This window comes from Lepus europaeus, chromosome 3 (assembly GCF_033115175.1).
Source record: "Lepus europaeus isolate LE1 chromosome 3, mLepTim1.pri, whole genome shotgun sequence".
Lineage (NCBI taxonomy): Eukaryota > Metazoa > Chordata > Mammalia > Lagomorpha > Leporidae > Lepus > Lepus europaeus.
In genome coordinates, this window is record NC_084829.1 from 145,164,386 (window position 1) to 145,191,678 (window position 27,293).

Here is a 27,293-nt window from a genome sequence, read left to right on the forward strand (position 1 = left end):
AAAAAAAAAAAAAAAAAAAAAAAAAAAAAGAAAAAAAAGAAAAAGAAGAAGGTATTTTTAAGTGTAGGAGGAGTGTTGGATAAGGAGACTTGGATCCTGATTTGGTTTGTGACAACAATGAATTGCACATCATGGAATGAGTCACTGATCTCTTAGGATGAGATTTGATCAGGTATCCTTAATATACCTTCCTGCTGTTGTGTTCTGGTTCTATAATAGTAAGATCGATTGCTTTGGTGGATTAGGTTGATTGTCCATCAGAACAAACATGTACGTCCAATGCTAAAAATAAAGTAAAGGCTAAATGTAGCACAGGTGGAGCTGTGTATGTTCTGGAATCCACGAACTCCAGAATTGCTGTGAATTTTGGAGCAGAGGAATGAGTCAATGTAACAGAGCATGTGTTTGCTTAAGAGGGTTTTTTAAAAAAAATTTTCCCAAAATCTGCATTTTCTCACAACAAAATTTTTTTGAGTGCATATTTCTAACTTTGTACCCTTGTCCATTAACTGTTGACTGGATAAGGAAATTATGGTATATTGTACTATGTACAATGGAGTACTATGGAGTACTACTCAGCTGTTAAAAAAATGAAATCCTATTTTTTGCAACAAGATGGATGCACATGGAAACCATTATACTTAGTGAAATAAGCCAGTCCCAAAAAGACAGATATCTTATGTTTTCCCTGATATGAGGTGAATAATAGAGTACTTGAAATGTAACATATTGGACTGAAATAGACATTTCGAGATTTGATGATTGTTTACAGCCCTTGTCTCTTCTGTTGAGGCACAGTGGTTTTTTCTTTAGTTTTCTTTTTTTCTTCATAGTATTTGCTGAACTCTTCTACAAAGTGTAGGGTTAACTAAACAATCATTAAGTAAACTGAAAATACATCTTTGTTTTAATTAAGAGTGGGAATGTGAGAGGGAGGAGGAAGAAGGAATGGAGTGTGGGCGGGAGGGAGAGTTGGGGGGAAAATGTCGCTATGCTTCTAAATCTGCACATATGAAATACATGAAACGTGTATACCATAAATAAAATTTTAAAAAATGAACACAGAACTTAAAAAAAAAAAGATTTGTTTATGGGAAAGGCAGGATGATGGAGGGAGTGAGAGAGAGACAGAGACAGAGAGAGAAAGACACAGAGAATCTTCCATCCACTGATTTACTCCTCAAAGGCTGCAGCAGGCAGGTCAGTGCCAAGCTGAAGCCAAGCATAAAATGCTCCATCCAGGTCTCCCATGTGGGTGGCAGGGACCCAAGCACTTGGGCCACCTTTTGCTGCTTTCCCAGGTACATTAGCAGGGGGAGGGTGGGAAGTGGAACAGGTGGGACTCGAACCAGAGCTCACGTATGAGAAGCCCTGTTGCAAGCAGAGGCACAGTGTGCTGTGCCAAAATGCCAGTCCCTTTCTTCTCTTGTATGGGTGTACTTTTTTTTTTTTTTTTTGACAGGCAGAGTGGACAGTGAGAGATAGAGAGAAAGGTCTTCCTTTTGCCGTTGGTTCACCCTCCAATGGCTGCCGCGGTAGGTGCGCTGCGGCCGGTGCACCGCGCTGTTCCGATGGCAGGAGCCAGGTGCTTCTCCTGGTCTCCCATGGGGTGCAGGGCCCAAGCACTTGGGCCATCCTCCACTGCACTCCCTGGCCACAGCAGAGAGCTGGCCTGGAAGAGGGGCAACCGGGACAGGATCGGTGCCCCGACCGGGACTAGAACCTGGTGTGCCGGTGCCACAAGGCGGAGGATTAGCCTACTGAGCCGCGGCGCCGGCCAGTATGGGTGTACTTTTCAGGACTGGAAGATTTTCTGAAGTTTGGAGGCTTTAAGCCTATTGTTTTGACGTCATTTACCAGAACAACCCTCTTGTTTTCTTATAGCGTCGCAATTAAATTCATGTGTTATTGTGTTCTTGTCAGGGGTTGAGACTGGGGCTGGAACGTAGAAGGTATTGATTAACCTATTCTGTCTAGAATGCCCTTCTTCCGGGCTTCGTGTGAACCGGACTGCATCTGTCCTCCAAGACACACTTTAAAGGCTCCTTTTGCCATGAAACTCTCCAGATTCCCCTCCTACTTAAAAGTGCCTTGAACACAGACTCAGCAGTCAAAGAGCCCTGGTTCCGTGTGGGCCTGTCTCTGGCTGGGTAGGTGATGCCAGGCAATTCAGTTAGCCGCTGTCTCTGGTCTTCAATCTTCTTTAGAAGGCACTGGTGTTTTCTTTTGCTTTTTCACTCCATTGATTACCACCCCTCCCAAAGAGACCATCAACTTGCACTCTTACTGCTTTACAAAGTAAAGTCAAAATCTCTTTTAAATACAGTTTCCAGCTTCCATGGCTTCAATGGATACATGCTACAAACAAATATCATTTGAATGTTAATTACCTAAGCTTCCTATATACTTAGTAGTTTTGGCCATTTTGAAAACTACATTTAAATTTTTTTTTTTTTTTTGGTTTTTATATTTTGTTCCCTGAGACATCAGATTTTGAGAGTTCAAGCTCTCAGGTTGAGAGCAGTCTGTCTCCTGTTAACTCTGTTTCTGTATGTACATTTATATGATTTTATAGAACATTGTATAATATTTATTGTTTCCATATGGGATTTTAATACATACTGTCTAAATAAATGAATTGGTGTTCAGTGAACTGCATGTGAGGAAATGAGAGTGGAGTGACATCACTAAGACTTGGTAGTAGATCTACATCAGGGCTCATTCACACAACGTGTTTAGAAAACGAAGTTGGAATTTAGTGGGAAATGTTTTTATGGCTTCCAAAATAACCTTTTTTTTTTTGCTAATGAGAAATTGTCATTCTAGCCTGTGTTAGGTTCATGTTTGTATAAGAGGTTTTTATAATAAAGTCAATCCATGTTTCAGACCATCCAAGGAGACCATTCTTTTTTGGCTTAATGTCAAGGGACTTCTTTTCTGAACAGCTGCCTTTTATGGACTTCGGGTTAGTGCCAGCCTATTGAACCTTCTTAAATTACTTGGAAAGATGCACTAGAGAGCGTGCCTTTTCACCAACAGCGGTAGAGTGCCAGTGGTGGTACCCCTGTGCCTGAGGCTGTAGTGCTTCCACTGGGGACACAAGGCCTAATTTCTCTGCCACATTTCTAGTTTAGGATTGCCATGGAGGGGTGTAGATGAATTCTGCTAAAGGAATTTTTGATAGGCATTTCAGCTGGTGAGCTAAAAACCTTTTCAAACTAGTTTCTTTGAAGATTTATCACTGGTTTGTTGAGGTTTTTTGCTTTACTACTTTTCCCTATCACTGAGGTGAAAAGCCAGGGCAGGGAGCCGCCAAGGCCCTTGGATCTGTGTGAGCACGCCAGAAGCATTTTAAGAAGAGCAAAATATTTAGAAGAAGAATTTGGAAAAGCAGCCTTAAGGGATTTAACACATTCTTCTCTTAATTCAGTCCCGTGTTTGTCCCCCTCATGGAGAAAGGCTATTAATGGGTAAGGTTTGCTAAGCCAGTCAAGTGTTTTTAAAATCCAAGTCTAAAGAAACTCTTGTTTAAGTTTGAAAGCCTGAAAGATAGCGCTTGGGAAAGTGAATTTCATACTCACTCATTTAATAATAATCTGGTTATATGTAAGTTTGAGCTATGTGCTTATACATTTCTGTTTTGGAAAAAGTAAAATAACTCATTGGCTTGAAAATGAGTTTTAAATTTCTAGGAAGACAAAATGATTGATCAGAATGGCAGGGAACGATTTTTGGTTGTGCTACAGTCAGTTTGCTGCTCTATTTCACCCTTGACACAGAGACCTGAGCCCAAATTGTTGACTTAATTGCTGTGGTGTGGAGGGCAGTTCTGTACAAGTAGGTGTTCCACATTTGTTACATTTTTTTATCTCATAACTGAACAGCTACAGGCTAGTTCTTGTTCTCTTACCCTACTCTTGTCTGGCTGAAAACCAGAGGGGGGTGTGTGTGAAAAAAGGGAAATGCAAACTAAAGGCTTTTTGAAATATTAGCCCCTGCAACTCCTTTTTTTTTCTTCCCCTCTCTTTTGCTGTATCAGGAACATGAATGCATGAATGTTAACAAATTTTTGGAGTATTTTTGAAACATTCGGATGTTAGACAATTTGTCTTTCATAAGCAAATACTTTATTTCATATCAAGAGACATTAATGTTTGTTTATGAACTTTCTTTCTTTTTTTTTTTTTACAGGCAGAGTGGACAGTGAGAGAGAGACAGAGAGAAAGGTCTTCCTTCCTTTTGCCGTTGGTTCACCCTCCAATGGCCACCGCGGTAGGCGCACTGCGGCCGGCACACCGCGCTGATCCGATGGCAGGAGCCAGGTGCTTCTCCTGGTCTCCCATGGGGTGCAGGGCCCAAGCACTTGGGCCATCCTCCACTGCACTCCCTGGCCACAGCAGAGAGCTGGCCTGGAAGAGGGGCAACCGGGGCAGGATCGGTGCCCCGACCAGGACTAGAACCCGGTGTGCCGGTGCCACAAGGCGGAGGATTAGCCTACTGAGCCGCGGCGCCGGCCCTGTTTATGAACTTTCTATATTTTATTAATAGCATTAAAGAATAATGGTTATGGGAAAGTTTACAAAAATGCATCCTTTTTAAAGCAATGGGGCAAATAATTGGATTTTCTAAGTGTCCTGAACACTGATATTTAATATCTAATTTACTTTGGTGAGGCCACTATAGCACCCTCTGCAGGTTGAAATATGGTGGTAGCCTTATATTTTGAGTACAATCTGAGTTCTGTCCCTCTAGGGTCGGGTGGCAAAGGCTTGGACATTGAGAATGTATAAGCAAAGCCTCTTGGTTAATAAATAGCTTACATGTGGCATTGATCAGAGCATGAAATAGGGGCTGAGGCTGTCTTCATCCTTTCTGGGAGGAAGGTCACCTCCAAGCACCACTGATATCAAGCAGTTTCTTAGAGAGCACTTTTGTGTTTTATACCGGTTGTTCCTTTTGTATCTTGGATCATTCTCCAATTACCTTTATGGATCTGGAAAAGTGCACTTTTTCTGATGCTGTTGCTATATTTATTCCAGGAATGACTTTCAAATTATAAACTCTCCTTTCAGAAGGGAGTAAGGACCAGAGATACCAGAGTTGGTGGAAGAATAGATCGGCTTCAGATTATCCTGTTAGAGATTAGGGAAAAGATTTGTGTGTACTGGTAAGAGGCAGACTGGCTGGAACTGAAGTGTGCAGGCAGAGCACATGGGGCTGTGTCCATTATTTGCTGTGTTTGTGGAAACACAGCTTTCCGCACTTTTCTGTGGCTCTCACAATGACTTAGAGATCGTTAAGGAGCCTTAAGCCAACACTGATTCTTTTTGCTGGTTGTTGTAAAAAACTGGGAAGCAGTTGAAGAGCAGATGATCAGAATAATGCAAAGGATGAAATGGACATTTGTTGATTTTCTTTGTTTATGTTTATGCTGCAATAATTATAATAGCAATGAGCTAAACACCAGCAGTGCATTGTTTTCTGTTAAATGATCTTCAGTCTCCTTACAGGCTAAGTGTTACTTATCCCCATTTTACTGTGAGAACTGTGAGGCCCGGATGCATCCTTCAGGACTTACCCAGGGTCACACCGCCTGGAGGTTGAGATGTGATCTATTTAGTTCTAAAGTCTTTTGTTCTTCTTATTAGACCATGTGGCCTCCTTACACCTATGGAAATCCGTTCTGCCCATCTTCAAGATGCTCAGGGTGTGGGGGGGTGGGGGAGTGGGTGGGGGTTAGATTCTAAAAGATTAGTTTGCATTTGCATAGATCTGAAAACAAATCTGTAATAAAACCAAAATTGATAATGTTGTTAAACTCCTCTGATGTCTGTACCTGTAAAATGTTTGTATAGATCAAAATAATTAAAACCTATGTCAGTCTTCTTATAGGAAAAATGGCTATCAGGATGGTCTGTTAACCTTGTACTTTTTGTTTGTCCTGTGTAAAAAGCATGTATGGGGGTTGGGGGATATATGGGTTAGAGTCATGAATTCCTGGGAAGTTGGAGAACTTCATTTATTTTTAAGCATACTAGCATTTTTATCATGATTGAAATTTGACTTAACACAAAATGCAGCAGGTAGTATTATGTGTCTTAGAGAGTTGGGCTTGGTGCTCTCCCACAATCCTGGATTTCATATCTGGTGGCGGCACACCAGGGCTTAGTGTGAGACAGCAGGTCCCGTGGAAGGCTGCTGGAGCCTGCCCCCATGGTGAGCTTTAGCGGCTCCCTAAGTGATGCACTTGGGCACCATCACGTTCTCTGTTAGCTGCACATTATTGTGCCTCCTTAAATGCGACTATTTGAAACTCCCCAGGAGGGCAATAATCTTATTTAGTACACTTACAAAAGGTACAATTTCTCATACTCTCCCCTTCTCTCTCCTTTTCCCATCTACAGATGAGCACAATGACGTACAGAAGAAAACCTTCACCAAATGGATAAATGCTCGCTTTTCAAAGGTAAGAAAGACCTTCAAAATTTTTTTTTGGTCATTCAAATGCCTCATTTGGGGTTGATTTTCCCATGAAATGTGCCATAATAAAAATCTCTCCAGTGTGTAGGAACAGTTATTCTTCATTTATTCACTTCTGAAATGGATTTCAGTGGAAACTGTGATGTGAACAGTTCATGTCATGCTCTTTACTCTCACCTGGCTTTCTCCAGATGTCCAAGCCAACAGTCTGCCATGTTCCATGCTGTGAATCCTGGGCACATCGAGGAAACGAATGTATCATTAGGAGAATTTTGTTCCACTTCGTTTTGCCTGATTAACACCAAATTCTTATCCCTCAGGCACCTGTGCAACAATATTGAGGGCTCTTCATGATTGTGGCTGTGGCTAATAATGTTTTTCAGCTCTATGTATTCTTCTCTTGCATACTTCCTCATTTTTCCCCTCAAAGATCCATTTTCTCTCTGCATTTCTAACCACTTGTAACAAAATCAATGCTTTTATCAATAGAGCTCACCTGAGAGAGGAATTGACAATGGTTAAATATGATCACCCATTGGTTATTGAAGTGAGAATTTTGTTCACTCAGTCTGAGGTGGGAAAAATTTCCAGGTGAATGGATTATAGGAATTTACATAACAGGATGAAAAATATAGGTTTGTCAGAGAAAGACTGTTGCAGTCTTTTAAGTAGAATGGAAGTTATTTTAATGCAAACATTTTTCTTTTTTTAAAAAAAGGTTTATTTTTCTTTGAAAGTCAGAGTTACACACAGAGAGAAGGAGAGGCAGAGAGAGAGAGAGAGAGAGAGGTCTTCCATCCGATCATTCACTCCCCAGTTGGCTGCAACGGCTAGAGCTGTGCCCATCCAAAGCCAGGAGCCAGGAGCTTCCTCCAGGTCTTCCCATGAGGGCAGGGGCCCAAGGGCTTGGTCCATCTTCTACTGCTTTGCCAGGTCATAGCTGAGAGCTGGATTGGAAGTAGAGCAGCCCGGTCTCGAACTGGTGCCCAAATGGGATGCTGGCACTGCATACGGCGGCTTTACCGCTGTGGCACAGCGCCAGCCCCAGAAACTTATTCTTCAAAGTTCTCTATTTGAGAAAGTCATAAAGGTCAGGAAAATAAACACTGATGTCTCTTTGAGGAAAAATGAGGATTTTTTTTTTTTTACTTTCAGTTCATCTGAATTTTATTTATTTTTTTAGAAAACTTAATAAATATAAACTTCCAAAGTACAACTTTTGGATTATGGTGGTTTTTCTCCCCATAATCACCCTCCCACCTGCAAACCATCCCATTTTTTACTCCCTCTCCCATCCCATTCCTCATTAAGATTCATTTTAATTAGCTTTATATACAGAAGATCAACTTATTATATACTAAGTAAAGATTTCAACAGACTGCCCCCACAAAGAAAAACAAAGTATAGAGTACTGTTTGAGTAGTAGTTTTACTGCTAATTCACGTAGTACAGCACATTAAGGAGAGCGATCCTACATGGGGAGTAAGTGCACAGTGACTCCCACTGTTGATTTAACAATTGACACCCTTATTTATGACGTCAGTAATCACCCGAGGCTCTTGTCATGAGCTGCCAAGGAAAATGAGAGTGTTTTAAGGTTACTTTGACTAGCAGTACAGGTTAAAAATTGCTCCCAGTATTTGTAGTGGATGATATAACTGCCATGTTTCTTAGGTTTTACAAGTTTTTGTTGAAGGATATTTTATCTTGCCTCTGAGAGTGTAAAGAATGTAAAGAATGATTTTGACAGAAGGGTTAAGAATCTGGAGAATGAGGGTGGGGCTTGCTGCTTCCGACTCCCACATCCCATATTGGAGTGCTGGTTTGAGGCCTCCCACATCCCATATTGGAGTGCTGGTTTGAGGCGCAGCTTCTCTGCTGCCCATAGATCCAGCTTCCTGCTAATGCATCCTGAGAGGCAGAGGATAGTGGCCGAGTAATTGGGTCCCTGCCACCCACGTGAGAGACCCAGATGGGGTTACTGGCTTTGGCCTTGCCCAGCCCTGGTTCTTGCAACCATTTGGAGAGTGAACCAGCAGATGGAAAATCTCTGTCTCTGCTATTTTACCTTTCTAGTAGGTGAAAATAAATAAATAAATAAAATAGAGAATAATAATAATAATATAGAAGTATCTGCATAATTGGTGACTTTATATGTATTCCAGAGTAGATGTAGGTATTTTTGGGGAACTTTGGGAATATACTTTATGTGTATTCCAAAGTAGATGTAGGTGTTTTCGAAGTACTTTACATTGCTTTATTCTAGAGGCACAAATATCACCTACATTTTGGGTTTGACATTACTTAAAAGTTTTCAAGAATCCATCTGCCTGGGCCCATGTTTGGGGCAATACAGTTTGAACCAGTGTGAGGGTCTGAAGTGGGGGATTTATTGCTGTGGTCTCAACAGTCTTGCTGTTGGTGAGATCCTGATGATTATGGAGGGTAATGCAATCATTTTTTTTAAGTTTTAAGCTTTTATTTAGTGAGAGAAATGCATAGGAGAGTCAGAACCCTATCTAAAAAAGAGAGAAATCTGGATTCATACCAAGCACCAGGAGCCAGCCAGTGGAGGAACATGTAGGAAGCATGGGGTGGGTGGCCCAAAGACCACTTGCAATGCAGTAATTTCTAGATAGAACAATTAGAGCAGGTTAGCTTGCAGCAGCTTGATTTAATCATGGGCAAGAATTACCTAGAACTGATTTTGAAGGTCAATTTGAAAGCATCATAGTCTTGCTAGACCTAGATTTAGAGAACATTTGAAACTGGCTGAATTACTTTTGTACTTATTTTTGAGAATAAAGACAGATAGACAATACAGTGAAACATGGAAGGGTGTGTATAGAAGAATGTAGATGACAATTGAGAAAGAGTAATTGAAAAGAAATTTCTTAGTCTTTATTGTGGGTGGGTCATTGAAATTTTTTTTTTTCATTGACAGTTTTAAAAAACTTCAGATAACACCAACTCCAGCAGCACCACAATAATTTATTAAATAAACTTGATATTCAATGTATCTATTATTTTATAATGTAAATAGGAATTTAAATCCCATGTAAATTGCCCCTGGATGCTTATAATTCTAAGACAATGGAAAAAACTGAAAAAAAATTTTTAAACCATTTTTAGTAAAAGCCCTGGTTATATAAACTGACACAGAAGCTGAAAGCTTGTTTTGTTTGGAGAACAAAGATCAAAAGTAGGATGACCCTGAAACTTTTGAGATTACTTCTAGCAAGAAATCAAAGCCTAGAATGAATACATCTAATAAATTATGAGAATTTGGATATGGTGGACTCATTGCAATGACACTAAACTTCATCCAAAATATATAAACTTCATCCAAAAATATATGTTGTTTTTTTTTTTTTCTCTTTACTCTGGATGCCTTCAGTCTATAAGTTGGGCTGCTGCCACACTGGTGGTGGTAAGAGAGGAGATAACACAAATGTTCAAAGTTGTCCACTCCTTTCTATCTTTATTGACACCTGTAGTTTCCAAGTCATTATTATCTGTGTTGTGAAAAATGGTGAAAGACTTTAAAATGGCCCAAAAAGATCTTCAGTGTCCTGTCCTGCTCAGCCATCTGGGTTGTCTCTGTCTTTCAATAGTTTTAAGCTACTTTACAACTCTGTAAATTGTAGAAAACAGGTAATGAAAATTATTCTTGTTCCTGAAATGCAGATTTGTTGGAATGCAATTGATTATTGTCTCTTCAATAGACCAGCTGTTGTACCTGTTGTCAATATATTTCACTTTTCCTTTTTTGTATGTAAACATTTGGTTGTTTGAATTCTCCTTTGAGATGGTTGTTTCTCTTTACTGGGTCTCTCATTAATGAGTTACATGAAGTCTTTGACACATGTAGTATTACACTTGTCTCAGCTGTGACCTTACCTTTTTGAAAAAATTTCATGGAATATAGGGCTACTGCAATAATCTGCCTACTTGTTCCTCCTCTCCCATTTTACCTTCTCCTACTCTCTTCCATTTTTGAGGGAATAGCTAGAATGATTTTAAAGTATAATCCTTTTACCTCTTTTTCTTTTGTTAAATATTTCATTGAAAATACCTAGTATCCTTTTTCTAAAATTTTTTTTTCAGTTTTTTAAAGATTTATTTTTTTATTTGAAAGATATATTTACAGAGAGAATCTTCTATTCACTGGTTCACTATTCAAATGGCCGCAATGGCCAGGGCTGGGCCAGGATGAAGCCAGGAGCCAGTGTCTTCATCCAGGTCTCACACATGGGTGCAGGTACCCTAGGACTTGGGCCATCTTCTGCTGCTTTCCCAGGTGCATTCGCTGGGAGTTGTATTGGAAGAGGAGCAGCTGGGAATCGAGCTGGTGCCCATATGGGATGCTGGCACTGCAGATGGTGGCTTTACTCTCTATGCCACAGCACTGGTCCCTGTGTATTTTAATTGAAATTATATGTATTTAAGGTATACGGTATGATGTTTGGATCTTCTTGGCTTTGAAGTCCCTAAGTTATTGCCCTCCTTCCAATCCTCCCTTCATTGTAATTCATTCTTCAGAATACTGAATAATGTGGCTGTAATACCATTTTAGATTATACTAATTCGTGCGTGATCGCTAAGATAGCTAAGATAGCACATTCCTTTTGTTGCAAATCCTTGTTGATGTGTCAGAGAGTACACAATGCTTCGGAGTTTGGGTATCCTGAGAAGTCATACAGTGTAGAATAAATTAAGGCTCTTACATTTTGAAGTTACGAAGCGCTCAGAAGAAAATGACCAAGGGAGCTAAGGGTTAGGAAATTAAACACTGGCTCTTGGATATGCTGCCTATTTCTTTAGGACCTCAGGCAAATTGCTAGTCTTTTTTTCAGGTCACATTGTTTTCATTCCTTTAGCCATAAAACACACTTGATCATTATTACCTGCCTCCTATTGCTAAGGAGTTTTGAGGCACTGCTGTGAAGCATATAGGAGATTTTTATTTAGGAATGCTAAATAAAAACCCTATCAGGTACCCAAAACCAGTGATATCCATGGTGTATACCACATGTGTGTGTTAAACAAACAAACAAAAAACCCTTGGCTCATTCAGCCACTTTATTTCAGTGTATGCTGTGTGAAACTTGAGTGTTTTGTTCCCTCTAATTTTCAGAGCCTCTGGCTTGTTAGCGAGCTGGTCTCCCAAGGGAGGCAGCGAAGGCCTGGTTGCTTTGCTGTTGGGAAATTTGTTCTGACTTTGAGCCTGCCTTTTTTTTGGCTGACTTTCAGGGCTGCTCATCTGGCAGAGCCAAGAAGGAACAAATTGCAGAAGCTTTTTATCAGTTTGGTGAGCGATCCTCAAAAGAGGTTTAACCAATGGTTAGGTAGAGCATATGCAGACTTAAAATGCTGAACTGCAGTGTGTGCAAATGTCTGCTTTTCCCTTTTCTAAGACGGGGTGAGCCCTGTCTGTACATCAGCTACATTTCCGCCTTTGAACTGTGTGTTAACAACATGAAGGAGGAAATCTAGGAAGAACTTTTTATGAAGTTCAATATGAAGACATGTTCTTTTTTGGAGATAGTGGGACATTGCTTTTAGCATGCTATTATTTTCTAGTTGTTTCATGTAGGAAGTTGATGGTCACAAAAGTAGGCATGGAGGGAGATTTTTAGAGAAGAATCAAGGCCATCTGCCACCTGTGGCTATTCAGTCCTCTTTCCAGCATTGTGAAGGAGACCATACAATGTCCTTGCGTGATGATAATTGGAATCTCTAGTAGAGGCTCAAGTTTGAAGAGTTATACATTGGGTCTACTGAGACACTATTCAATAAATATGAGGTACTTAAAAATATTTGTAGAAAAAAGAAATAAAAATTAGTTTACTCTGGGTCCAAGTTGTTTTGAAATTCATACTTTTAAAAATACTATTCATTTTCCATGACTTTTTAAAGACTCCTTGTATGCACGGATTTCAATATTATTTTTTGCACCAAAAAGCATGTTTTAATGCCATTGGCCATGAAGTTTTGGAATTGCTCTCCTGTGTTTATAGCAACTTCACTCCTTGTTTTAGAAGCCATATCTCCTCATGCTTTTTTATTTTTTATTTTTTTAAAATTTATTTGACAGGTAGAGCTATAGACAGTAAGAGAGAGAGAGAGAGAGAGAGAGAGAGAGAGAGAGACAGTGAGAAAGGTCTTCCTTCCTTTGGTTCGCTCCCCAAATGGCTGCTACAGCCGGAGCTGCGCCGAGCTGAAGCCAGGAACCAGGTGCTTCCTCCTGATTTCCCCTGTGGGTGCAGGGGCCCAAGCACTTGGGCCATCTTCCACTGCCTTCCCGGGCCACAGCAGAGAGCTGGACTGAAAGAGGAGCCACCGGGACTAGAACTCGGCACCAATATGGGATGCTGGTGCTGAAGGCGGAAGATTAAGCAAGTGAGCCACGGCGCTGGCTCCTCAAATGCTCTTTTAAAAAGACATTTCAATTTATGCCTATTCACTAGTACTTCTAAAAGTTAAGCAATAAAAAAAACAATAAAATACATTCCATGTTCTTAAACACCAGCTTCCAGATATATTTGGCTCTATTTATGTAAACAGTTTTTTTTTCTTGTTTGTATTGTTTTCTTTTAACTTGGCTTTTAAAATTTGATTTTTGTCTAAAAACTATATTTGTAAAATGAATTTTTAAGTTAAAATGTAAAATATTAAAAATAGATTTAGAACCTTTAATCTGAAACATTTTTGAGTTCCAACGAGATGCTACAAGTGGAAAATTCCATACCATGAATGTTATTTCATGGACAGAAGGTTGTATAAAATATCTCCAGCCTATATGTATAAGGTGTATGTGAAGCATAGATGAATTTTATGTTTGAACTTGAATCCTATTCCCAAGATGCCTTATTATGTAGATGCAAATGTTCTAAAATTCTCAAAAATCTGAAATCTGAAACACTATTTGTTCCAAGCATTTTGGATAAGGGATACTCAATTTGTATTTACCATGCAGTGATTTGTACCTGCTGGGTTATTAATAAGTGATTAAAGTTTTTTGAAAAATTAAAAAAATGTTTTTTGAGACATAGAAACAGGGAGACAGAGTTCCCATTTACTGGTTCATTCCCTAAATGGCTGCAATGACTGGGGCTGGGCCAGGGCTGAAGCTGGAACTAGGAATTCAGTCATGTCCCTTGGGAGTGGCAGAAACCTGGTTATTGGAACCATCACCTTTGCCTCACAGAGTCTGCATTGGCAGGAAGCTGGAATCAAGAATCAGAGCCAGGAATCAAACCCAGGTACTCTGATGTGAGACACAGGAGTGTTCACTGCCTAGGGCAAATGCCCACTTTCTAATAAATTAGTTTGATCGAGCATGTTAGTATTCGTGATTGTGAAATAAATTTATTAATATCTGTTGCGTGTTTGTAATTGAAGATCGGTCTTGGGATTGGTCACCCAGAAAGGAGAGAGAGCGCTGCCTGTTGTGTGCTTTTCCATTTAGCCCTGCTCCCCACATCCAACTTCAGCCATGGGCTCAGTGGTATAGGTACAGACAGACCTAAGCCAGTATGAGCATTGGCTTTAACAAGAGGGTTGATGAAGAGATAGTAGTTCTCTGTTGAACAAGGAGACACTTGCCACATTTTCAGCTGTACTTGGCCTAAAAAGCTTTTAGCTCTAATGGCTACAGGTGGCCTTCCACCCATCATGAGGGGGGACTGGACTAGAAGAAACTGACACTTTCATTTTGCTGCTATCATCTGTTGAGGAAATGCAGAAGAGAAATGCCAACAGAGAGATCCCTTGGTAACAATATAGAATTTGGAGAAAATGCGATTTATTATTGAGTGTGTACATCAGATTAAATGCTTGTAGGCAGTCAGTAGAAGTTGAGTCTGGACAGAATTTCACACCAGTAAAATAGAAGACAGAGAGTGAATACTTATTTCCTCAAGGGGTGCATGGATGTATTTTATGCTTGTCTCCTGTCCACCTCTTAGGCAGCCCAGTGTTTGCCTTGCATTGTTAAACTGGAGACAGGGCTTATCTAAATCCTGACCAAAGATTTGGGCCTATTGTGTTTTTAAGGACGCACTCCATTGAGAAAGAGGGCCAGGGAAGCTAGCTCTCCTTTATTACTTTAAGAAAATTTCATTTTATTTTCCTTCCCATTATTGTTATCAATGCCATTCTCAGTTCCATAGAAGCCTATCTTTTGAGGAACTACCTTCTTCAGACATTTTGTCTGCTTTCCAGTAGTGCATTGATAACAGGAGCTGTAGTCCTTGCCTGGGAAAGCACATGGAGTTAGAATTTATTCAGCCTGTGGATTTCATCTCAGTATTTGTCAGGACAACATTCAAGTGGCTTCTGACTCTTAACCACTGATTGCCAGCTTTCTGAGTCCCACACACAGTTCCTCATCATCCAGTCTTATCATCAGCTGCTTTGCTTACCACAATCAAGGTGAAAAATCTGTTACATGCCTGATTAACTTACGGAAGATTCTCTGAAAGATGTTGGGTCTAGTGCGTTTTTCATAGTATGTTGTAGCTGTGAAGGTAGATACACAGTCATTGATTTGATTGTGAACACCTTATATGTCATTGCTCCGTGGCTTCCTTTAGCTTTCTCTCTTCTGCTTTTCTTCTCTTCCACCCTCTGTCCAAGCAAATTTTCTAAAAAGAATCTTTCTCAGAGCTGAAGTGTTTGTGCTGAGCATCCTGAATTCTTGAACAGAAATGGCTAGGATCCCTGAACTCACTAATGGTTTGTGGCACATCTTGCAGGTTTTCCTTTCTCGAGCTGTTTAGGATGCTTTATGCATCATTTCAAAGTCCTCATTCTACTTCCAAGCTTCTCATTCAAAAGCAATGTTGCTTTCGTTCTTTAACTATGGGGTTGAATCAACAGTTGATATGGAAGATCACACATTCTTAATTTCATTGATTAAGCTGCACACTTCATAACTGAGACAAACCTGATTGTATCTTTTTTCATGGTCTTGATTGGAGGCACCTTTCTTTTTTAAAAATCTATTTTACACAGTGATAAGTAGACACTATAAAAGTTAGATAATAGAGAGCAGATGTTTAGCTTCGTGGTTAAGATACCCCCAGCTAATGTCAGAGTGCCTGGGTTCCATTCTAAGCTACGGTTCCTGACTCCGGCTTCCTGCCAGTGAACACCCCGGGAGGCAACAGGTGATGGCTCAAGTAATCAAGCTACCTGCCTCCTGGCTCTGGGCTTTTGGCTAAATGCAGTATCCGCTGTTGTAGACATTTGAGGAGTAACCCCAGGTGACAGCTTACTCGATCTGTCTCTCAAATAAATAAATACATTAAAAAAAAATTGTATAGAGCTGGCACCATGGCTCACTTGGCTAATCCTCCACCTGCAGTGCCGGCATCCCATATGGGTGCCAGGTTCGAGTCCTAGTTGCTCCTCTTCCAGTCCAGCTCTCTGCTGTAGCCCAGGAAGGCAGTGGAGGATGGCCCAAGCGCTTGGGCTCCTGCACCTGCATGGGAGACCAGGAAGAAGCACCTGGCTCGTGGCTTCGGATCGGCACAGCGCCGGCTGTGGCAGCCATTTGGGGGGTGAACTAACAGAAGGAAGACCTTTCTGTCTCTCTCTAACTCTACTTGTCAAAAAGAAAAAATTGTGTAACAGAAAAGAATCCAAAGGAAAATGCTCCATCATTTTAAATTCATCTCCAAGGGAAAATACGCAAGATTTTTGTTGTAAACTACTTTCAAAAGTGTATTTACATGTAAACCTGTTATAGTAGCTGAGTTGTGGATAATTCACAGATGAATTATTGATTTTTAAGTTGGTGAAAAATTGCAAGAACCTACAATAGTGCTAAATTTATAACTTTTGAGATTTGGGACTTACAAGTTAAAGATTCTGGCTAAAAATATTGGGAAATGTTAAATTATTTATACTTTTTGAATTTTTAAGTTAACCGGCTCCTTGGGAAAAAACTAGAGAGAGAGAGAGAGAGAGAGAGAGAGAGAGAGGTTATAAAATTTATAGTAAGTTACCAGATGATATTGGGGTATACTTTTAATTAATTAACTAATTTAAAAAAATTTATTTGACAGATAGAGAGAGAGAGAGAGAGACAGAGAGAAAGGTCTTCCTTCCGTTGGTTCACTCCCCAAATGGCTGCTGCGGCCAGAGCTACGCTGATCCGAAGCCAGGAGCCAGGTGCTTCTTCCTGGTCTCCCCTGTGGGTGCAGGGGCCCAAGCACTTGGACCATCCTCCACTGCCCTCCCAGGCCACAGCAGAGAGCTGGACTGGAAGAGGAGCAACCGGGACTAGAACCCGGCGCCCAAATGGGATGCTGGCACCGCAGGTAGAGGATTAACCAAGTGAACCAGGGTGCTGGCCCCTAATTAATTTATTTTGAAAGAGTTACTGAGAGGGGGTGGAGAGAGAGAGAGAGAGACAGAGAGAGAGACAGAGACAGAGAGAGAGACAGAGAGAGAAAGAGAGAGAAGGAATCTTGCATCTGGTGGTTCACTCCTTATATGGCTGCAACAACTAGGGCAAGGCAAAGCCAAAGCCAGGAGGCAGGAGCTTCTTCCTTGTTTCCCACGTGGGTGGCAGGGAACTAGACACTTCGGTCGTCTTCTGCTGGTTTTTCTAGGCCATTATCAGGGAGCTCGATCAGAAGTGGATCAGCTGGGGCAGCAGATCCAGCGATCCAGCATCCAAACAGGATGCCAGCTTAGCAGGCTGAGGCTTTACCTGCTACACCACAGTGTTAGCCTTGAGGCATCATTGATAAAGAGCATCAGATTAATCTGTAAGATGAATGCAAATCCATTGCTGTATGTACACTTTATCTATATGAGGGGACTTCAGAAAGTTTATGGAAAACTTTCGTTATCTGTTAATTTCTTCAAGAGCTCTTTGAAGCCCTATCGTGTGTGTGTGTGTGTGTGTGTGCGCACGCGTGTGTGGAATAAACAGTGGGAATGGCAACTGCCCTGAACAGAGTACATCAAATCAAATAGGGTATAAATAAACATAATAAACAGTGTTAAAGAGCTCAAGTTTATGATACAATATACATTTTCGTCTATTTTGTTATAAATTTGTAAGCTATGCTCACTGTTGTGTGTTCACTTGTCCTGTTACAGTTACAACTTGATTATTTGTAATGGGTTTAGAGAAGTCCTAGGACAGAGTCTGTGTCCATCAGTATCAGTGCCTTTGTACAGTTTTGGCAGGACCAGGCTGGCTTGTAAATCCTCTGTGCTGAGTGTTGTCTCGGTTTTTGTTGACCTCTATTTTGATTCTGGTTGCCTTGAGGGCAAGAACGGCATTTGTCAGCTCTGCACCGGACAGAGAGAAGGCTCTACTCAGTTTTCCAAACTGAAAATCCAAGTCCCACTTTCCTTTCTGATTCAGTTTTGGTACAAAGAATAGCATTTCACTCTTTTAAGAGCTCAAAATTGTATCTTCTAAATACTTTTATATTTAGTCTTTTACAAATTATTTTTCCTATTTTTACTGCTGCTGCTGCTGCTGCAAAACTTGACCTATGATGGAAACCATTGTGATTTGGGATTATTGAAAAACAGAGAGGATAATACAGTTTCAGATCAGAGAGAGGATGGGACCCAGATCCCATGAGACATCTTATTTGGATTGTATTTGCCTATAATGGGAGTTTATTAGGTTAAAGTAGGAACATGATATGATATAGTCTGTGCCTTAAAATTAGAATTATTCCTTCCTTTATGCAGAAGCTAGGAGATCAGTCAGCCTGGGATGCAGGGCATGCAAGAGTTAATGGCAGATTGGGATAGCGTTGGAGAATGATGGTGTTGAGAAGGAGTAAGATGGGCTGCATTTTTTGAGATAAGAGTACAGGGCTTGTGAATGGCTGAGAGATAGGGAGTAAATGCAAGGGCAAAGAATCTAGAATGTTTTTGGTTTGAACAAATGTAATAACTGCCACTGTAGAAGATGAGGTTTTGCAGCTCAGCTTATTCCCTCGTTTATGGGTGGCTATGTGTGTGTGGCCTATCCATAGAATTTATCAGTTCTTCAAAGGACTCACTCTTGACTGATGCTATAATTCACCTCTATGTGGTCATGTTCTGTGCACAGATTGATACTGGCCTGGTATTCTGTAGACAAGATGTGTTTGCCTGGCTCAATGTTTTATAAAATTACAATTACAGCACCAGGAGGCTACATATATGAATTCAGCTTTCATGTTTCTTTTGAAAAACTGGAAGTTCTGCTAGCAGTGAGCCTAAATTCCCACAGAGCCACCCCCTGGCTGGAACTGAGCCCTAGCTGCCACCTGCAGAGCTGGTGTGTGACAGGGGCCCATCAGGTTTGCCTTCCTCAGTCGTATCATCACATGTGGGTATTTGTAGTCCCCGCTCTTGCCCATGCATTGTGCTGACAGTTGGCTTCTGTGCTCTGACGCTTTGGAATCCAGCAGCCCTGGTGTCCCAGCTGCAAGTGTTAATGCTGATCTGTCTTGTCAAAATGGTGGGATTACAACTCTTGTTAGGAGAGTGAGCTGGGACTAGCCAGAGTGGTCACGTCTGGACTGTACCATCTGTCATATGGACTCATATCATATTGCCTCTTACATCCTTTTTTATTTTGTAATTTAAATGTGACCCAAGGCTTATCTGCCCTGTAAGTTCAAGATTGTTCATTTTTACCATTGATATTTATTGGAAAACTATGAAAACCCTGTTTTGTGAATGTGGAGGGTGACCTGAACTTGGCATTTCTGCAAGGCCAAACACAAAGGAGGTATTCACCAAGTATTTGTCCAATTGAATTATTAAACCATATTTTCTCCATCAGAGAAACCTCTGCAAATGTCTTTTCTTTGAGAAGATTTAAAAATCTAACTAAGACATTAGCTGTCAAGATGAATAAGTTTTTATTTTGTTTAAAAGATGACTTCTGACATTTCCAAACTGTTTTACAGAATGGATTGTGTGTTTCAAGTCTATGATACCAAAGCACCAGACATGCTGTACAGTGGGTGTTGGGAGAGAAAAAATAGTCGTCTTTGGATTCATTTAAATGTGGCATATATCATGTTGCCCTCTTCGAGAATTGTTAAATATCCATCCAACCCCCAATGATTAAAGATTTCATTCCCTAAATGTCACAGGACTGTGCCCTCCTCATTTTAGCAGCTGGATGACACAGATATTGATAACCTGGGTTTGTAACCACACTTTGTGTATCAGATTCTGGTTCTTCTTTGTCCTTGTTATGCTGCTTCTATGTCCAAGTTTCCTTTTCTGACAAATAGGGAAGATGACGATATTTACCTTAATATGCTATTATAAATAAATAAGTAATAGGTGCTAGTATCATGAGGATACTTGAAAAATGTGATGGAAAATGGAATTAAAATATAAATTTACATTGGCACAAAAAGTTGTTTTTTAAATCTATGCATACAAGGGGCCTTCAAAAAATTAAAATGTGTATGGTGGATAAAGAGTACATGGATTTCAATATTGTTTTATAGCATAACAACTATCTTTTTTTTTCTAAAACCATTTTCATTTATTTGAGAGACAGAGAGAGAGAGCATATGCTGTCATCACTTCCCAGTGCCTACTGTAGCCCCCAGCTGGGGTGAAAGCTGTGAGCTATGAACAGAATCCAGTTCTCCCACATTGGTGACAGGAACCCAATCACTTTGGCCATCATGCTGCTGCCTTCTCAGTTCCCCATTAGCCAGAAGCTAGAGTCAGGAGCAGAGCTGAGCATCAAATTCAGGCATTCTGATAGGGGATGTGGGCCTCTTAACAGATAGACCAAAAACCCACTCTCATGTTCTCTTTTTTTTTTTAAATTTTTTTAAAAACTTTTATTTAATGAATATAAATTTCCAAAGTACAGCTTATGGGTTACAATGGCTCCCCCCCCATAACTTTCCTCCCACCCGCAACCTTCCCCTCTCCCACTCCCTCTTCCCTTCCATTCACATCAAGATTCATTTTCAATTCTCTTTATATACAGAAGATCAATTTAGTATATATTAAGTAAAGATAGGCTAATCATCTTCTCTTTTAATACTGTTTTCAGCTAATTTTTTGAAGTACCCATGTGCATCTTTATCCCTACAAGTTTGATAAAATATAGCTGCTATGTTTTGTATTGTATCTAACAATATTAACAGCATTTCACTTTTCTCTTGCCTGTATTTGAGTGGCCTGTGAAACTAAGAAAGGGTTTTTCATTTTTGGGTTGTTGTATGAAAGAAGAGTAATGTTTTCTGACATGGAGAAATTATATGAAATTCAAATTTCATTTTCCACAAATAAAGTTTTACTGGAACTCAGTTGTCCCAGTTGGTTTATTCATTTGTGAATTGTCTGTGGATAATTTCACATTGCTACAGCAGTTATTAATTGTTTTGGAATGGGATATGTCCCTATAGATCATCATATTATGTAGCAGTGAAATTAAAACTTGTGAGATCTTTATGAATTGACATGTTCTCATGTTCAGAGCCTGATTTTACCTTTCTGCTAGGATGAGGAAGTAGTGATTGTTAGTTCTTTTAGACATTATTGGAATTTAGTGGTACTTTCCTGACACTAGAAAACATTGACGTTATGCCTGTGATATAAATGATATCAAATGTGGATTGAATTTCTGTCCCCTGAATTTTTTTTTTTCTTGAATTGTTGCAAAACTTTATACTGTCTACTTTGAAACCTCTTGTACAAAAAAATTCTTTTGGGTGAAAAAGGTAGGATTTTGAGATTTTATGTTTAACTGAGGGCTATTCATATAATCTCCAACAAAGACAAGAACTAACAGAATTAACTATTTAAACATACATTGATTCAAGAAGAAATAATTTTGGTAAATAAATTCTGACAAATGTTTTAAAATAACTGCTTTAGAAAGTATAAGAAGATAAAGAATGCATCTATAAAATAATAGGAAATTATCAAATAAAATGAACATAAATTAGACAGGAATTATTGGACAAGAAAAGTAAAAATAGAAATTGTATTTAAAAATTATTGTACTATTTTAATTATTGAAAAAATCAATAAATAATAAGAAAACTAGATTGAAAAGAGTTAAAAAGAAGAATTGGTGAATATAGGACTGAACAAAGAATTCCCACATGATCCAACATAGAAAAACAAGGAGTTTGGGGTTTTTGTTTAGATTTTTTTTTAAAATCTATTTTCAGTTTGCTTAATACTCATAAGGTTAACCCTACAAATAGTATGAAGAAAAAGCACTGTTTCTCAACAGAAGAGACAAGGTCTGGAAATAATCATTGAATCTCAAAATGTCCATTTCACCCCAATACATTACATTTTTAGATATTCTATTAGTTACCACAGGTCAGGGAAAAAATATAATATCTATCTTTTTGGGACTGGCTTATTTCACTAAGTATGATGGTTTCCAGTTGTGTCCATTTGGTTGTAAAAGATAGGATTTCATTTCTTTTATGTCTGAGTAGTACTCCATAGTGTATGTATAGCATAATTTCTTTATCCAGTCTTCAGTTGATGGACATCTGGGTTGATTCCACATCTTAGCTACTATGAATTGAGCTGCAGTAAACATGGGTGTACAGATAACTCTTTTATATGCTGATTTCTTTTGGTTTAGGTAAATTCCCAGGAGTGGGATGGCTGGATTATATGGTAGGTCTGTATTCAGCTTTTTGAGGTATCTCCATGCTATCTTCCACAGTGGCTACCCCAGTTTATATTCCTAACAACAGTGAATTAGGGTACCTTTTTCACATCATCTTTGCTGACATTCATTGTTTATTGATTTCTGTGTGAGAGCTATTCTCACTGGGGTGAGGTGAAACCTAATTGTGGTTTTGATTTGCATTTCTCTGATGGCTGGTGATCCTGAGTATTTTTTCAAGTGTCTGTTGGCCATTTGAATTTCCTCTTTTGAAAAATGCCTGTTCAAGTTCTTTGCTCATTTCTTAACTGTTCAACTGTTGTTGAATTTCTCAAGCTCCTTTGTAGATTCTAGATATTAACCCTTTATCAGTTGCATAGTTTGCAAATATTTTCTCCCATTCTGTCTGTTGCCTCTTCATTTAGCTGAGTGTTTCTTTTACAGTGCAGAAGATTCTCATCTTGATGTAATCCCATCTGTCCATTTTGGCTTTGATTGCCTGTGCTTCTGGGATCTTTTCCAAGAAGTCTTTTCCTATGCCAATATCTTGCAGTGTTTCTCCAATATTCCCTAGTAATTTGATGGCATTGAGTTATAGATTTAGGTCTTTGATCCATTTTGAGTGGATTTTTGTATAAGGTGTAAGGTATGGGTCTAGTTTAATAATTCTGCATGTGGAGATCCAGTTTTCCAGCACCATTTGTTGAAGAGACTGTCCTTGCTACAGGGATTGATTATGTCAAAGATTAGTTGTCAGTGCATGGATTGATTTCTGGAGTGTTTGTTCTGTTCCATTGGTTTACATGTCTGTTTTTGTGTCACCTTACTTTTTAAGAGATATACAGAAAGATGTACAAAGGCCAAATAGCTATGACTCTTAGGAAACTTCTTGTCTAGATAAGATCACTGGGCATTCTTAATTATTTGTAATATGGATGGATAGTTACATTTTCTTAATTTTATGCTTTGTATTATGTTATTTTCTGACTTTGTTTGAAAGTGGGTAGTGGGTCTGATGAAGGAATAAATGTTTCCCAGCTTTCATCTAGTTACCCTTGTCTTTCCTAGTTCCTTAGATTTTTTTTGTGCTTAGATAATCTCATTTGTTTGTGCCATGCACTGTCTCAGTTTTTTTCTCTTTGCTGTTTCTGAGGCTTGAGAGAGAAGTTAGTTATTTGATGGCTAATTTGCTGAATTATGCTTTGCTTGGAGAAGGAGAATTAGAGGCAGATGACAATGAGGCCACCTCTGCCTTTTGCTTATCCTGATGGAACAGAAGTCTTTCATGTGTGGGAAAATTTCTCTTGCTCTGCTTCCTGAAATACTGTCATGCAAATCTGTTTGTTGTGATCGCTAGAGGCAATCTGGGTGCTCCAGCACCATCATTGCCCATGATGATGGCAGCTGGGAATGGTAAGGCGTAGGTGTTTCAGACATAAATAAGTCACAGCTTGTTCTTTTTGCTGGTTGTAGGGTGAAAACCTTAGAATAGTTTTTCTCTTTTAGAGTTTGGTGTGTGATGTAGGGGAAAGGCTCTTGTGTTTTTTTTTTTTTTAAATGTTTATTTATTTATTTGAAAGTCAGAGTTACACAGAAAGAGAAGGAGAAGCAGAGAGAGAGAGAGAAAGAAAGAGAGAGAGAGAGAGAAATCTTCCATCCGCTGGTTCACTCCCCAGTTGGCCGCAACAGCCAGAGCTGTGCCAATCCGCAGCCAGGAGCGAGGAGCCTCCTCTTGGTCTCCCAAGTGGATGCAGGGGCCCAAGGACTTGGGCCATCTTCTACTGCTTTCCCAGGCCACAGCAGAGAGCTGAATTGGAAGAGGAGCAGCCTGGACTTGAACTGGCGCCCATATGGGATGCCAACACTGCTAGGCAGTGGCTTTACAAACTATGACACAGCACCGGCCCCAAGGCCCTTGTTAAAAAGCATTAGTTAACGGAATGCAATACTTATTTAAAGACAAAAAGAAGTGAGAACAAAGAGGCTACTGCAAAGTTTTGGGAAGCTTCAGAATGACTTCCTGCCTCTCCGCCATTTCAGGCTTAAAGTGAAATTTTGCTTCTTATATCTGAATGTGAGAAATGAGGGGGATAAAACTAATACTTGGTTATAAAGTATTTTTATTATTGGCAGGAACTAGAACTGTTAACCTCGCTGATGATTTCATATTAGAAGAGAATAACTTGATCCAAGATAATAATTCAGTATTTGTTACATTTTGCATAATTTTATATTATTTGATGTTTACAATAACTCAATAACTTGTCCTTTAGGAGGAGGGTAGGTAGCTAAGCCAGGCTCATCTGTCAAACTGGGCTTAAAATGGGCCCTGCTGGTTTTCTGTTAGCAACCTCTCAGTTGTGAGCAATGTGTGCTATCATGGGGAGGCAAGGATCTGACAAACTGATTGTGAGTGGAGTGGGCTTTCTGGCAGCAAATGCTAGACTATGTTTATCATTGGGGTTCGATGTTGTTTATGGGTCAGGGCCAAGAATTTAGGAATTTTGTAAACTTTGACAGTCAAGATACTAGGCTAAGACTGGACTCATACAGAGATTTCAAAGTACCTTTATTGTTAAGAAATTAATGAGCAGATCATGGACTTAGCACCTCAGAGCTGAAATCAGTGACTTGCTCCTATAGTGGGGTTGCTGAAGGACACTGTCATCCCAAGAGTACAGAGTGCAGAGATGGAGATGCCCATGCTCCAGCTGGCCTGTGTACCCCAGTGCTCCATAGTCATTTGCATTTTTAGTGCTTCTCTTTATGGCTAATTTCTTGGGGACATGTATCATAGTCAAGGCATATTCACAGTAATCACAGCTTTATTTGCTCCCTAAGAAATAATGTAGTTTATTTCTTTCAGCTTAAAATATTTAATTCAAGATTCCAAAATGCTCTGTGTTTGTACTTGTTCTTTCCATACAAGGCAAACTTGAATAGTCTAGAGATCGTCTGGGACTTTTAAGTTGGAAACCATGAACCACACATTTACTTGTTAGAAGTATATGGAGGGGCCGGCACCATGGCACAATGGGTTAAAGCCCCAGCTTGTAGTGCCGGCATCCCATATGGGCTCTGGTTCTAGTTTCGGCTACTCCTCTTCTGATCCAGCTCTCTGCTATGGCTTGGGAAAGCAACAGAAGATGGCCCAAGTGCTTGGGCCCCTGCACCCACATGGGAGGTCTGGAAGGAGCTCTTGGCTCCTGGCTTCAGATTGGCGCAGCAGCAGCAGTTGCGGCCATCTGGGAGTGAGCCAATGGATGGAAGACCTCTCTCTCTGTCTCTACCTCTCTCTAACTCTTTCAAACAAATAAAGTAAACCTTAAAAAAAAAAAGTATATGGAATTTTTGCTGCCGAACTAACCATTATTTTATTTTTTCCTTTGCAGAGTGGGAAGCCACCCATCAGTGATATGTTCACAGACCTGAAAGATGGAAGGAAGCTGCTGGATCTCTTAGAAGGCCTCACAGGAACATCCCAGGTGAGAGAAGTCATCTCGGAGGACGAGGCTAACCGAGTTTCTCTGGGCATGATCAATACTTGAAGACCCAGAGTGGGTGCCTAAAATGTAAAGTCAACAAGGAATGTTAAAAAGAAGTGGTTTGACTAATGCTTTGATAGAGTGGTATAGTGAAGCTTTCTTGAGGACTTTCATCAAAAATGAAATGATCTTAAATGTTTATTGCTCAGAGACTGTCTGAGAATGGATTTGTAAAGAGGGCCCAATGTTCTGAATAGTAGAATATGAGAAATCACATTTAAGTGCCATTTAGCAGATATTTAAATGCTTAGTTTTTAAGGAGGATGTCATCTGTTTTTATTCTGTTTTATTGGTTTCTTCATCAAATCCAACTCTGTTATGTGTGTGTAAGGTGCTCTACTCTCACATAGAAATAACTCTGCTAATGAAGAGAATGCCTTTGATGGGTGAAGGCTTTTACACTAGAGGTAGAATTACTGTAAGGGTACAGAGAAATGCTCTCCCAAAGATGAATTCCTTTCTTAACAAAGCCTGGGGCTGTTAAACTCTTGCTTCTGACCTCCAGGTGGTGGGAAGGCACCTGTTGGAGGGGCTGATCCCTCTCTCAGATAAGGTTCCCTGGCTAGTGAGGTGGAAAGCAGCTGCTCAGGTCTTCTTGCCACAGGTGGGGGATTCGTGCTTGCCAGGTGGGCTCTTGTAATGCTAGCTGCAGCCTGGAATGGTGCCTCTCAGGCCTCCTTGCTCTGTTGCTCACACATGTGCAGGGCAAAGGGGCCCTATCCTCTCCTAAATCTGCCTCCAGACCTATTTTAGATAAAAGAAGCTTCATTCCTAGTGCATTGGCTCCCAACCTTGTCTGCGTGTTAGTATCTCTGAGGAAATATTTAAAAAATTCCAAACCCATATCACACCCTAGACCCATTAATATCACAGCCCTTAGGGTGGGGTAGGACACAGGTGCTGGTAGATTCTGAAGCTCTCTAGGAGATTCCAGTGTTCAGGGAAATTAGGGAACCCGTATCTGAAGATGTTCTAGTTGAGGAATTTGCAAACTGAACACTCGCCTCCAGGGTGCTCAGCTGCTGTTCCATACCAGTTTGTCAGGACCTGGAGGAGTGGTGAGACTTACTTGCTTTTGTGTTTTATTTTCCAGCCAAAGGAACGTGGCTCCACGAGGGTGCATGCCTTAAATAATGTCAACAGAGTGCTGCAGGTTTTGCACCAGAACAATGTAAGCTTGGGATGTGACTGTTGTGGGGAAGGGTCCCTGCTGCCATCAGCATGATTTCCTGGGAAACCAGTCACCTGCCCTAGGCATTGACATCGAGTGATACGTGGAAACAGTTTTCCTATGCGAACCATTGAGACTTTTGTGTGACAGTGGAAACTGTCACATGGTTTTTTTCTGGTGGCTTTATTGATCTGCTGTTTCAATAATACATTTTTGAGCTATAGGCTTTCCCAGTTCTCTAAAAATGTAACTTTTTTTTTATTTTTTAAATTTTTTTTATTTTTGACAGGCAGAGTGGACAGTGAGAGAGAGACAGAGAGAAAGGTCTTCCTTTTGCCATTGGTTCACCCTCCAATGGCTGCCACGGTAGCGCGCTGTGGCCGGCGCACCGCGCTGATCCAAAGCCAGGAGCCAGGTGCTTCTGGTCTTCCATGGGGTGCAGGGCCCAAACACT

General features: G+C 40.2%; 1 protein-coding gene across 5 annotated transcripts in view; it reads left to right on the top strand.

Annotated features, from left to right (window-relative positions):
- The window catches only part of UTRN (utrophin), a 591,543-nt gene that overhangs the window by 127,697 nt on the left and 436,553 nt on the right, over positions 1–27,293 (top strand). For all 5 annotated transcript variants that reach the window (XM_062186881.1, XM_062186876.1, XM_062186879.1 and 2 more), the window contains exons 3-5: positions 6,405–6,466; positions 25,516–25,608; positions 26,762–26,839. In XM_062186881.1, the coding sequence (XP_062042865.1) occupies positions 6,405–6,466; positions 25,516–25,608; positions 26,762–26,839 (233 nt within the window). The remainder of the gene's footprint in view (positions 1–6,404; positions 6,467–25,515; positions 25,609–26,761; positions 26,840–27,293) is intronic.